The sequence below is a fragment of the Meriones unguiculatus genome, chromosome 11, assembly GCF_030254825.1.
Source record: "Meriones unguiculatus strain TT.TT164.6M chromosome 11, Bangor_MerUng_6.1, whole genome shotgun sequence".
In the NCBI taxonomy this organism is placed as follows: Eukaryota; Metazoa; Chordata; class Mammalia; order Rodentia; family Muridae; genus Meriones; species Meriones unguiculatus.
In genome coordinates this window covers 8,836,631-8,850,823 of record NC_083359.1, presented here as the reverse complement: position 1 = coordinate 8,850,823, position 14,193 = coordinate 8,836,631, and the positions used below count along the sequence as shown (strand labels likewise).

Here is a 14,193-nt window from a genome sequence, read left to right as displayed (position 1 = left end):
CTGGAAAAAAAGGAACAAGAAGCCTAACCAGGCAGGGCAGGCCTTTCCTGGGGGCAGTAGTGGCTATGACCACAGAGCTGGCCTCTGCTTGACTCTGACCTGAGACCTCACTTCTATTCCCTGCCAGCACAGATAAGACTAGGGGGTCCTGTTTCCTCAGCATCTGCTTCAGGCTGAGCAAGTGGGCAGAACATAAGGTTTGCGGCTGCCATCCCAGTAGCTCTCCAAGCTTGGTGCCTGCCTCCTCTTAAGTCCTTTGCTTCCTATCCTGTGCTCTAATCTAATTTAGGTCACTTGCTTGCCTAATAAATAAATAATAAAAATAGGGTTATGGGGGATACTAAACACAAAGCGCCTCCTAGAGTCAGATGAGAACTGCTGTCATTGTTAGTCACAGTTGGGGGCTGAGCTTCCACAATTGCATGGCAGCTGACCCTTCTCCAGAAGTTGAGAACAGCAGGCTAGTGAAAGCAAAAGGACTCCTGGAGGCTTGATGCTCTCATCTCCTTCCTCTCCCTGCCATCTGCTGCCTCTTGCCTTATACTTGGCCCGATGGCACGTGCGCTCCCAGGCTCCCAGGCACGTGTGCTCCCAGGCCTCGCTCCTGTGGATGAGTTACCGATTCTCTGAGTTTCCCACACTCAACTTGCTGAGGAAGGATGTGTATGCAGCTCCAGGGTCACAGCTAGCCTCCCCAAAGCAGTTCCCCTTGGGCCTTCCTGAAGCTGGGAGATGAATTAATGTTGTTCGTTGGAATTGAAGATAAAAGTCTCAAGAGCATGGGATTTAACAGTCTAGAATCCTGCCTGGAATTTGGTTGACATCAGTGTTGGGTTCTACATCAATGTCATTAACAAAGACAACCCAGCATCCTGAAGATGGATGACTGTCTACACCCCTGAGTTAGGTTGGTATGGGTTTGAATCATCCCCACTGCTTACCTGATTCACGAGCTTAGCCAGTCAAATGGCAAAAATAGTCTACCCATTCACTTGAAATATTTGTTATGGTCCTACTATGTGCCAGGCAATGACCTAGGCACTGGTATCACGATGGTGAACAAAGTAGATAGAAGCTCTGTTTTTCTTTATCATGGAGAAGGCAGGGAACAATTAAAGATGACAACATACATGACTTGATATAAAGGTAAGCAAGCATGGGCCATCAGAAGAGCCAGCTAAGAGTCCCAGCTGAAGCAGGGTCAAGTAGGAAGGCCCTGACTATAAAGCTTGTGTGTGTATGCGTGTGTGTGTGTGTGTGTGTGTGTGTGTGTGTGTGTGTGTGTGTGCGTGCACGCACACACGTGCACAGGGAGTTTCAGGCCAGCCAAGGCTACATAGCAAAGACATTGTCTCAAAAACCAAACAAAGCAAAACAACAACGAAACAAAGCTGTCCACAATGGCGCATGCCTTTGATCCTAGCACTTGGGAGGCAGACGCATTTCTGAGTTCAACAACAGCCACAGCTACATAGACCCTGTCTCAAAAATCAAAACCAAGCCGGGTACAGTGGCGCATGCCTTTAATCCCAGCACTCAAGGAGGTACAGGCAGGCAGATCACTGTGAGTTTGAGGCCAGCCTGTTCTACAAAGCCAATCCAGGATAGCCAAGGCTATACAGAGAAACCCTGTCTCGGAAAACCAAACCAAACCAGAAACAAAAACAGAACCCCAAACCAATCAAAACAAGGTGCAGGGGTTGGGAGAATTGGAGAGGTGGCTTAGCAGTTAATAACAGCGCTTTTGGAGAGGACCTGAGTTGGTTCCCAGCACCCATGCCAGGCAGCTCACAACTGCTGGACCCCGGCTCCGGGGGACCTGATGTCTCTAGAGCAGTGGTTCTCAGCCTTCCTATTGCTGTGACCCTTAATACAGTTCTTCAGGTTGTGATGATCCTCCCCAGGCATAAAATCATATCACTGATAACCTCTTAACTGTAATTTAGATGCTGTTATGAAACAAAATGTAAATATCCCGTATGTAGGATATTTAGATGCAACCCCGATGGGGTCGAGACCACAGGTTGAGAAGCGCTGCTCAAGACTCTGAGGGCACCTGCATTCACATGCATATATTACTACAGACACAGACACAGGGTTACTTTTAATATTTTGTTAATGTGTATGGACATCTGCCAGCCCTGTGCCTGCCTGTTGTTGGAGGAGGCCAGAATGGAGTTGGATCCCCTGCTCTTACAGATGGTCGTGAGCTTCCATGTGGGTGCTAGAAATCTGAACCCCAATCACCTGCAAGAGCAGCCAGTGCTTTAAATTGCTGAGCTGTCTCTCCAGCCCCATGATGGTTAGTTATAGATGGTTGTGAGCCACCATGTGGTTGCTGGGAATTGAATTTAGGATCTCTAGAAGAGCAGACAGTGCTCTTAACCTCTGAGGCATCTCTCTGGCCCCAGGGGCGAGGGACAGACCTGTTTTGATGAAAGAGTTAGCTGATACAAGAAAAATAGGCCTGTAGGTAGGCACCATTACCCTCTGGGTTGGGCCTGGGACTGAGTGGGGAAAGAGCTGAGAGTTAAGCATGCACTCATTTTCTCCATGCTCTGGCTGTGGCTTCAATCTCCTGCCGCTTTGGCTCCCCCATGATAGCCTGTAAACTGGAACTATAAGTCAGATAAACTCTCTTCCTTTTAAAGCTGCTTTTGCCAGATGTCTTGTCCTTCCCAGTCCCCCGAAAAGCCACCAGGATGATCTTGGGCACAGCGCCAGGGCCTTGCCAGTCTTTGAGCAGGCAAGCCACTAACCTGTGTCATTTGCAAAAAGCAGGAGTGCCTCCTTCTCCAGGAAGCCTGCTCTCAGCCTGTGTCCATGGCTTCCTACCAAGAGACCTTTGTGTAATGTGTCTCAAGCCCTCCAGCTTGGTCTCCAGGGGCTATAGAATTCAGGAGGGTCTTCACTGCTGCGTGGCTGAGACGGGGCTAGAGTCTGGGTCCCCTGGCAGGACATACATCCCAGAGAACTTCCTGGAAGTGGCCAGAACTTGAGGCAATCTTCTTGCCTCAGCCTCCAAAGTACAGGATTACAGAGGTATACCACCATGCCTGGCTTCCATCCCAGAGTGCTAGGAATTAGAAATTCCTCATGTTCCCTGCCCACCTGCCCACCTGGGAGCCATGTTCCATGTTTCTACTCCAAGGATGTCCTTTTCAGCATCTCTCCTGTACCTAAAATGACCACATTACTTTCCTGGTCCTTAAATCCGGCATGATCTTACCTCCTTTAGGCAGGATTTATTGACACCCGCTCTGGCACGGGCCCTTCCCTCAGCAGTGCCCCGGGAAGGGATCAGTCAGCAGGGCTGGGGCAGGGCAGACTACGGGGAACTGCCACTCACCAGGCCTGGGGCTTCCTCTTCACCAGCCCTCGGTGCCTCCTCCACTGTGAATGAGGGCTAAGGTGGTAGGTCAGCTGCCGGCACAGCTTCTCCATGGCACCCAGGGCATCACCTTCCTGCAGAGACAATCACAGGCACAGGTCTGTGAGGTGTCCCTGGAGGACTTGGAGGTGCCCTGACCCGCACTCTAGACTCCCTGGCTCTCTGGGAGCTCAGAACGAGAGAAGCCTACCCTGCTGGCCCCACTAAGTGCCTCTGGTGGCAGGGGCAGCAGGCACAAGCTCTGTGTGTCTGTGTGCGCATGCAGGCATGCCTGTGTGTTGAGAATCAAATCTAGGGCCTCAAACATGCTAAGCAAATGCTCTACTACTAAGCTACTCTCTGAGCCTCTGCCTTCAGAATTAGCTGCTACCACTGGAAAACCCAACATGTATAGAGAGTCTGGATTACAGGTCTGGCCATGACTGGCTGGAACAGACCTGTTAAACGGAACATCACATGGCCCCTGCCAACTCGCAGAATTCAGTCATTCTGTTCACTCACAAAGGCAGGGCTACACTCATGAACAAAGGTTCCTGCATTTCACATAATAAAGTATCTTATTTTGACTTAATGTCTTTCCCCAAAGTGGGAAAACAGAAATCCGAGAGGGCCAACTCCTTCCCAACCTGTCTACCTACACAACCTGTCTGCTTCATCAGCAATGATGTTTTTAAAACATGTGTATGGATGTTTTGTTTGTATGTATGTATGCAGTGCCCACAGAGGCCAGAAAGGGCATCAGAGTCCCTGGAACTCGAGTTACAGATGATTGTTAGTTACTATGTGGTTGCTGGGAACTGAACCAGTTTCCTCGTCAAGAGCAGCCAGTGCTCTTAATTGCTTAGCCATCTCTCCAGCCCTTTCATCAGCATTTGAGTTTGTGACCCTCAGTACCATGGGCTGAACTGTGTCCCTTCAATAATTATATATATATATATATTTTTTTTTGTTTGTTTGTTTGTTGTTGTTGTTTTTGAGACAGTGTTTCTCTGTGTAGCCTTGGCTGTCCTGGACTTGCTTTGTAAACCAGGTTGTCCTTGAACTCAGAGATCCATCTGCTTCTTCGTCCTGAGTGCTGGGATCACAGGCGTGCACCACCATCCCCGGCTTTTCTGGGTGCTCTTGATCCGTGGTTGGTTGAACTTCCGGATGTGTTCACAGCTACAGACCGAATTCACTGCAAACTTGCTGTGCACTGGGTTCTAGGCAAAGCACCTGAGTAGCAGTGACTCAGTGTGTCCTCCACAGTGTGATAACCCTCCACCCCTTAGAAGAGAGCTAAAGGCATGGAAAGGCCACTTTAATTCGCTCAAGGCCATCCACAAACCAGGATGTGGAACCCACACAATCTGGTCTGGAATCCTTGTTCTGAATGATTTCACAGGCTGTTTCTCCATTAGCAGAGTGACAATGGTAAAAAAAAAAAAAAAAAAAAAAAAGCTGGCTCTTGCCACCCATTCCTGGGTTAGGGTTAGGCTTCATTCTTCTCCACCCAACTCACAGCTGGCACAGGCTATGCCGAACTTGATTCTCCTTGAAATGGAGTTGGTGTCTCTCTATTAAACCTTCCCACTGCAGTTAACCCAGTGTAGAATGCAGTGACTTAACTGACAGAAATCAATGTTCTCACTGTTGCAGAGGTCACTTAGATGCGGCCTTCCCTAGCCTTCTGTAAAGGGTTTCCCTGAATCCCCACATTGATCTTTCCTCTGGACATGTCTGTGCCCTCGTCACTTCTTCTGAACATACCAGCTATATTGGTTTTGAAGAAGCCCACTCATATGGCCTCGTTTTTACTTTACCTGCTTTTAAATGTCCTGTCTTTGAATGCGGTCTTTGAATTCTGAAGTATGGAGGGTTAGGGAATCAATATAGAGCGGAGCAGCAGCGGTGCACACCTTTAATCCCAGCACTCGGGAGGCAGACACAGACAGATCTCTGTGAGTTTGAGGCCAGCCTGGTCTACAGAGTGAGTTCCAGGACAGCAGGGTCTATATAGAGAAACCCTGTCTCAAAAAGCCAAAGGAAGAAAGAAAAGGAAGGAAGGAGGGAAGGAAGAAAGGAAAGCGGGCAGAAGGGAGGGAGGGAGGGAAGGAAGGAAGGAAGGAAGGAAGGAAGGAAGGAAGGAAGGAAGGACAGAGAGAATCTGGCAGCCTGGAGACTGGTGGGACCCCTCTAGAAAGGTCCTGGTTCCTCACGGCATCTCTGCTCTCCCTGTTGCTTCAGCCTGACTGACAAACTGTCCGCTCCAGGCATCACACCAACCCCTTGGAGTAGACATCAGATTCCTCGACTTAGATTCTTGCTTAGCCCTGTCACACAGGTGGGCACAGGTGACACAGGTGGGCACAGGTCACACAGGGCAGAGGATACATCACTGGAGGCTGCAAGGGAGTCAGTGGAGAGGAATGGTGGCTGAGGTTTATATCCTGGGTTTTCTTACTGCGAGGTGGGGCAGGAGAAAGTTGAGAGGGTGACTGAGGCCTGTGCCCACAGAAGGGGCTGAGAGTGACAGAGGTCATATACAGGTCAGAGAAGAAGCGGACAGAAGGCAGGTGAAGGGATGGGGACATCTGGGCTAGAACGTAAGGGGCTCGAGCTAGTATCAACTGTCAGTGTGGCAGGATCTGTCGTTACCTGGGGGACAGGCCACTCAGCACCCCATAGAGCGTGATCTTGAGGTAGAGTGACATGGGAAGGGGCACCAGCCAGCTGAGCAGAAGCATGTGTGCACCCCTGTCTTCTGAGTAAGCAACGTGACCAGTCACTTTAAGCTCCTGCGCCCTTCATTTCCCCCACACGATGGACTGTCCCTCTGAACCGTGAGCCAGAGCTAACTCAGCCTTTCTCCCTTAATCAACATACCATGCATACATCAGCAGGGGCTTCTGAGGGAAGCCGGCACAAAGCCAGAGAGGGGAGACCAGCCCCTGTGGGAACACGCTGAAGAGGAGGGGTTCAGGGGGCCCCAGCTGAGGTTCCTCAGGATCTGGTTGAACCCCTGGCTGTGGAATAAGCTGAGGCAGAAGTTAAGACAACAATGGACAGGTAGACAGAGGAGGCACAGAAAAATAGCTGTGAGCGAAGCAATGGCTCCCCGAAAGAGGGCGGCTAATGACAACTTTGGTGGCCACTGTATGGCCAGCGAGGGCTTTCCCAGCACAGGCTTGGCCCGGGAGAGAAGTAGTCGTGGGGGCTGGTAACGCTGCCACCTGATGTTAGAGGCAAAGGATGGGGTACAGGATGGGACATGACACAGGCGCGGCCCACCAAGGGTTCATTCCGCCTTGGAAGCCCAGGTGCCTTAGAAAAACCCGCTCTAGTGGTGAGTGGGCAGGCCCTCTGGCGGCGGATTAACTTTCTCGTCAGTGTACAAAATAATAGGTTTCATTACGACATTTTCATACACACAGTACTACGTCTTATTCACATTCAAGCCCCCCTTGCTCCTCTGTTCCTCCTCCCATTTGCTAAGCCTTGTGTGGTTTGAACAGCCCCCTTCTGCTGTCATGACACACCACTCTGGGAAAAGCGCAATATTTTGTCTGTCCCTAGCTTATTCCTGACTGCTCCCCTGTCTCCCGATCCCCTCTTCCCCATCCTAGTCCGGCAGGGAAAGTGATTCCTTTGTGAAGCACAGGCTCAGGGCCTTGAGGACAGGAAGGGAGAGTGGATGGGATGTGGGTTGGGGGTGCAGGCACGCCCCGCATCATTCTTGGATGATCTAGGACAGAACTGTTGCCAGTTTCCGGAAGAAGCCGACTCAAAGCCCACAGCTGAGCTCCTCTGCTCTGGCCCCTCCCCCAGTCACTTCCCAGGAGTGTACCCGGGACCATGCCCCTCCCTCTCAGCCTTCCAAGCCGGGGCAGCTCCGGCAGCGGAATCAGAAAGAGAACAAAGGCATAAAGAGGACTGGTAGTGCATGGCGTCGGCCACCAGGGGGCAGCGGAGCACAGGGCGAGGCGGCTGCTACCAGAGACCGCCTGGAGTCGATTTTGGCCTTCTCATTGGCTCAACAGGGACAATAGCGGATAGCAGAGCACGCCAATTAGCGTTGAGAGTAACTGTAAAGAGCACACGTGAGGAGTTCCTCTCCGCTTGCCTGAACTAAACCCAACGTGAGTCTTTGCCTCTTTGTTTTTGTGGTGCCCAGATGGCAGCCAGCACCGGCCATACCTCTCACCCTTTACTGAGCATCTCGGAATCATTATACAGTTCCTTCATTCACGTGGGCGCCTATGAACGCACACATTCCTAACACTCCCACTTTGCAAACGAAAGGCGTACTGTTCAACACGAACCGTGCAGGAGGGAATGGAGCCAGACATTGCTTCCTGGCTGAGCCAGGGACCTACCCACTCTACTCTCCTTGTTAGAAACCTGGCCCTTCGAATATTCACTCAGGGTGCATTTATTCTGAATTCCTTCTCCTTCAGGCTCTCTCAAGGCCTTCTTGCAGCAGAGAATAGGACTGAGTGGGGCTAGCTGGGAAGAGGAAAGTGTGTGTGCCTGTGCATAGGGTGATGGTGGCAAGAAAGGAGGACCCAGCATGAAAATGGACAGCTTCGGCGTCAGCATCTTATCGCTGCCTCACAGTGGTGGAGTAGCTGCTTCTTAGACAACCCTGGCCAAGGGGCTCTGGGACAGCAAGCGCGTCTCTGTCTACATTTCCTAGGCCTAGCACGCTCCTTGGCAATCTCCTTTTTCTCCGGGCGGTTTGGCTCATCTACCGCTGTAGGACTGGACCCCACTAAGCTCCTGACAGCTGGTCCACAAAGTGTCTCAACACACCAGCAGGCATGTCTGCCTCTCCCTGGAACCTGGACTTGAAAATGAAACACCTACTAGGGACTGGAATGTTGACAAGTGAACAGGGACCACAGCCACATTCCCTACTATGGGGGTGCAGATGGGAATGAGCCCCATGAAGAGCAAACAGGATGTAATGGAGCAGGGGCTGGGGGGAATGAATGAATTTACAAAGCACGCTTGCTTGGTAGTTGTTATGCCTTGATGATGGGCCCCAAGACCCTGGACTTTGTGGGTGTCTGTTAGCGGCAGTTAACCACACAGAAGGCTCACTGTCACTGTGGAATTGACTCCTGGCAGCTCTTCTTCCCACCCATGGAGGAGGACAGCAAAGGAAGGAGTGGAGGCACGGCACAATTGGCAGGACTCCAGTCTCTCCAGACCTGCCCAGTGACACTGTCCTCAAGCACCAGGGGGAGGAACTGTCTGAGAGACTCCTCCATGATCTACCGGAAAGAGGGTTGGGGGGCTCACAGCCAACCAACAGCCGTCCCTGTCTCCCACCTGCCAGGCCCATCTGCCACCTGCATTGCGCAGGCACCTCTATGACAGCCTCTAGGGCTCCAACTACCTTGTCCTCCACCCAAAGGCTTCCCTCATTCATAAATCTACTCACTCATGAGTCAGTTTCTGACTGCTCCAGTTTGTACGCTGGGTACTGTTTAGGCAGCCTGCCTGCTGGTTTTTCTCTGCTGGCCCGTCCATCCCCCCAAGTCCACCTTCTGCCCTTCTGTGTGCAGCCTTGAACTCCTGACCTGCAGACACTGACAACAGATGCTTGCTTCTGAGTTTCACTTATTTCTATTAAATAGTGTAGATATGTGTGCATGCACGGTGAGTGTGGGGGTGTGCTCTGAGGACGGCTGTCGTGGCAGCTGGTTGTGATTCTAGCCGTGGTGAGATGGGAGGTGGAGGCAGCTAGCCTAATGTACCTGAAACAAGGGCCAGTGAGGGACCTTGTTTCAACAAAAGGCAGAAGAAGGCCTCTAAGCAGGCACCCGAGGCTGTCTTTTGATCTCATGCGCACAGACACACAGGTGCACGCCTGCATCTGGACAATTACATCCTCTTACCCCCTCCAGGCATGTAAGTGTGTGTGCATGCACATGCATGCAGAAACACACACAAAATTCACAGTGAAACATGCTGCTTCCTGCCTGTTATAAGATACAACTGTACTCAGGTGTGGTGGTGCACGCCTGTAATCCCAGCACTTGGGGAGGCAGAGGCAGAGGGATTGCTGTGAGTTCCAGAGCAGCCTGGTCTACAAAGTGAGTCCAGGACAGACAAGGCCACACAGAGAAACCCTGTCTCAAAACAAACAACCAAACAGCCAAACAAACAGATGTAACTGAAAAAGATGGATGGAAAATCCTTAGAGTCTTAGCCCTGGCTGTCCTGGAACTCGATTTGTAGACCCCGGTGGCCTCGAACTCACAGAGATCCCTTGCCTCTGCCTCCTGAGTCCTGGGATTAAAGGTCGCATGCCACCACATCCGTCAATATTTAAAATTTATTTATTTATTTATATTTAAAAGACTTATTTATTAGTATACAGTGATCTGTCTATGGCCTAGAAGGAGGGCACCAGATCTTATTATAGATGGTTGTGACCCACCATATGGTTGCTTAGAATTGAACTCAGGACCTCTGGAAGAGCAGCCAGTACTTTTGACCTCTGAGCCATCTCTCCAGCCCTGATAATTTAGATTTTAAATGCCTGCAAGAGCCACGTGTTTAAGGCTTGGTCCTCAGCTTGGTGCCATTGGAAGACAGAATTTTAAGAGGGAGTCTAGTAGGGGGGTCTAGGCCATTGCAGGTATTTGGTTGGAATCTGAAATGCCCACCCACCACACAGGCCCACGTTTTGAAAGCTTGTTTCCCAGGAGGTGGATTATTTTGGGTGGTTGTGGAGCCCTAGGTGGCAGAACGAGGGGGTCTTTGAAGATGCTAGCCTAGTCCTTGGTTCTAGCCTTTCTCTGTTCTTTTCTGGCCCACCACGATGGGGAACTGATTCCCATCTGATGGCTGGCGGTCCTGATACTTCTGTCTAAAACCTCTGGGCCACAACCTGAGTAGCTAGGAGAGGGTCAGATGCAAAGATCTATGAGAAGGAAGTCCCAGTCATTCCTGAGGCAGCACAGGTGGCTCGGGCGGCCCTGGTGAGGCTGCCTCCTTACCAGCTTGGAGATTCTTTCTACCCGTCTCACCCACTCCTGGGAGAGTCCTAGGGGACCCATGGTGGTCCTCGAACCTCCAGCAGGGCAGGGCCCATTTGCTGACTGTGGAAATACTGGTCAGAAAGCAACGCTGCTCTGGGCCTGTGGAGTCTTACCTGCTACTGTCTCCTACCCTGCCCTACTATTTTGGTACCCCGGTGGCATGCAGGAGGTGTGCCACCAGCGACTGATCAGGTGCCAAGCCCATGCAGGTACCTCTCACGAGCTATCTCATTTAGCTCTCAGCAGGGGGAGGGAGGTGGTTTGGACGTCCGTTTGGGGTTATGGTAAATGAAGTTTTGGCAATCAAGTGATGTGGAAAAGGTGACAGCATGCAGTGCAATGAAGGTTTGTGTTCCACCCCCATTCGTGTGTTGGGGACAGCCTTCAGGAGACGGCTAGACTGTGCGGGTGGCACCCCACCCGCCATCAAAGCTGTTCTAAGAGAGGTCTAGGGTGCTGCCTGCCCTCTTTCCACCACGCAAAGATAACAGGAGAAGGCGGTAATCAGAGATGGAGAACAGAGCTCCCATCAGACACCTCAACCTCGCACTTACGGCTAGATGTGACAAATTAATTTCTGCCCAGAAGTCCTCGGGCAATGGTACTTTGGCAGCCTAAACTGAGTAACACAGCTGATGTGGCTCCAGGCCCTCCTAGGTGGAAGGAAAGGGCCAAGGTAAGGAGCTCTAGGTTCTCCTAGCCTAGCCTGGGCCTGTGTCGCTGGGCCTGATGTGGCAGTTTGCTCTTCCTGTCCTGCCCGGCCCCAGGTTTGCAGAGGGGACCATATCACCTCTTCAGTCCCCAAGAAAGAGAACCTACCGCAGGAACTGTTTTCCTCAGCTCTCAAATGGACACGAAAGTAATATTTCACCTGTTTATTTTTGATACCTGTTACCTGCCATTCCCCCTCACCTTTAGACAATTAACTTCCTGTTCTAGAAAAGGCAGGGCTGTGATACCTGCAGAGCTTCTGCAGAGGCCGTTTCTAGTCCTGTTCCCCAGGGGCCCATCTCCAGCCACTTGGTTCCCTGTGGCTCTTGACATCAACTAGCTGCTCTCCTAGTCCACCAGCCCTCATGACTGGCTTCTCTAACTGTCTTGAATTTGACTCATAGCTCCTTTGCCTGTCTTTGGTTGACCCTGGCTAGCTCTCATCCTTTCCAGCTATTCTCCCTCCTCTCCAGATCTTGGCACTAGGTGGCTCCAGGAGCCAGAGAGAAGCTCCCAGAGGAAGCTACAGACAGAGTCAAACCCTGGAAGCTTCTTTTCCACTGAGCAAAGATCCGACTCCCTAGGCAACCATGGTCAGGTCTGTGCTGTCCACAAAGGGGCCCATCTCACACCCCAGGTTTTGGGTGCTTCACACAACTGCCTACCGGCTTGGGGCAGTGGATGTATCGAGCCAGATTGATGATGAGGTCGTGTGTGATGGGGTCCACCAGGTTCCGGAAGCTGGCATAGCGACAGAGCACATCATCCAGGGAGGTTGACTCCATGCCCAGGTCCTGAAACAGAAGAGAAGGCCCAGAGGTCATGTGCTGTCCAAACCATCCCAAGAGCCCAGAGAAGTGGGCGCAGACTCTGGAGGCAGCTCAGCTCCCCCAAGGGCCCAGGCAAGGAAGGTCTAGAGAACAGCCCTTAGGGAGCAAAGACAAACCCTGCCTGTTCTGTCTCCAGCCGAGGTGAAGGAGCGACAATCCCAACATTCATGCAAGCCCTGGTTACGACTGTAACACCCTAGTTTATGAACCTCTCCCCAAAACATTTGTCCCAAACACCCTCTGGCTCTCACCAGGACGAAGTCACAGGTGGCCAGCCTTAGTGCCCTACCTCATAAGGCAGGCAGTTTGGGACACACGGGAACATTCCCCTGCCTCAGGACAGGGCAGTTTACATTATTCCTATTTTCTTCTTGCTTCTGAACTTGCTGGGTCTGATCTTTTTGTAGATGGCCCAGGCTCAGTGCACAGAGAGTAATGGGGGAAGGGGTTCTCACCACAGGAACTCAGAAGGGTATACCAAGCCCCTATGCCCCCTCTCCTGTGGGGACCTTCAGAGAGCTCTCGATCTACCCCGGTCAGGGGCCAGTCTGCAGGGCTCTGCCTTCCACTGAGCTTAGAGGCAAGCTGAATGCTGTGTTCTCGATCACTCAGTTTGCTGGCTACCCAGTGACACAGCTGCACTGTGTCTGAGTGCAGGGGCTTCTGAAGAGCTAGCTGGCAACTACGACACTTTTCTTGGCCTCTGTCCAACCCCTCAGATGCAGGCCTTCAGCAACGAGGACGATGCGCCCCACCCTGACTGAGGCATAAGGAAGCTAGGAAGGCCTCAATTCCAACGGCATCAGGGGGCCATTGGTCATAGGGCCGCCGCCTATTTCAGCTCCCCAGAGAGACCTCTGTGTACAGGTCAAGGCTCCCTTCTTGGGGACAGGAAGGTGGAGGAGAGTGGTGCAAGCATGGTAGCCATTCCCAGAGCTAGAGGCTAGACTCACGGCTATGAGGAGGTCTTAGGGGGTCTTTCTTTTCTTTTTCTTTCCCTTCCTCTCTTTCTCTATGTAGCCCAGGCTGGCCTCACACCTGCAATCCCCCTGCCTGCCTCACCTTCCCAACTACTGGGAACATGGGCCACGCCCAGGAAAGGTTTTTGTTTTTGTTTTTCATCTGTTCTGCTCCCTTTTGGCCGTTGACCAATCTGGCCTCTGTCCCTCACCTGGGTACATCTGTCCTTGGGGGTGACTTACACCTAATGTTCTTAGGACCCGTAGACCCCTTAGCTTACCATAAAGTCAGTGGGCAGGAGACCCCCCCCCCTTGAAATGTGTTGCTTTTTTCCTGACTGTGTTTCAAGGTCCTGGAGTTGGCAGGTGATGCTGGGGACAGAAGGGAGGCAGAGCAGATTTTGGTTGCAAGAAAAAAAAAAAAAAAAAGACTAAACAAACGACTGCCAAAGGAAACTGAAAGCATCAGAGAAGGCAGGTGGGTGGACTTCTCGCCCTCTATCTAGCCACACTGGGGTCCCATCTCTCCAGTAACCCCATATTCCAGGCCATGTGATGGCATCATATTCTTGGAAAGACCAAGAAATACCACCGGCTAATCCAGAGCCTGGGCAGGTCTGGGTACAGACCACACTTCTCCAGGGCCTACTCTTTTTATTTGTTTTTTCAAGATAGGGTTTCTCTGTGTAGCCTTGGGTAGCCTGGATTCACTTTGTAGACCAGGCTGGCAGATCTGCTTGCCTCTGCCTCCCTGAGTGTGTACCACCAGACCAGGCTCTAGGACATACTCTTAGTGGCTCTTTCTACCCTTCAAGTCAGAAGCCCCATGGCTGACAGGAGCTGTCTCTTTGGTGGGTCTATCTCACTGATATCACAGAGTTGGAAAAGGTGGAAGGAGGAGGTTCCTCATGGGGGGCGATGAGTTTTGGGGTAACACCTTCCTGAAGAATACAGCTGGGGTGGCGCTCCCAAAGCTCTAAGGGCTACAGTAGGACACCAGCCTTCGGCTGGGTACAGGCTGCTGTACTTCATTGCTTGCTTGATTTCTGGTTCCGCCAGGGCGGTGCCCAAGACACTAGTGTTACTCCAGGACAAACCATAGTATTGGGGTGTCTCCTCTTCTAATGCAGTTCATCGGAGTCCCTAAACTGGGTGTGAGGGAGGGGGTGTCCCGTCCCAGGAGGCTGCAGTCAGGCGGTGCTGGTACTGAATGAGGAAGCTGGAAGACTTGAATCCAGATATGGCCCCTTCCGGTGGCAACCCCGGAGGGG

The 14,193-nt window shown here is 51.8% G+C and overlaps 1 protein-coding gene across 1 annotated transcript in view; it reads right to left on the bottom strand.

The window, feature by feature from the left end:
- Lrrc75a (leucine rich repeat containing 75A) overlaps window positions 1-14,193 on the bottom strand; it is a 39,818-nt gene that overhangs the window by 1,878 nt on the left and 23,747 nt on the right. Inside the window, exons 2-3 of the mRNA XM_060363525.1 lie at window positions 11,799-11,927; window positions 3,350-3,465 (exon numbers count right to left, since the gene is read on the bottom strand). Of these exons, the coding sequence (XP_060219508.1) occupies window positions 3,350-3,465; window positions 11,799-11,927 (245 nt within the window). The remainder of the gene's footprint in view (window positions 1-3,349; window positions 3,466-11,798; window positions 11,928-14,193) is intronic.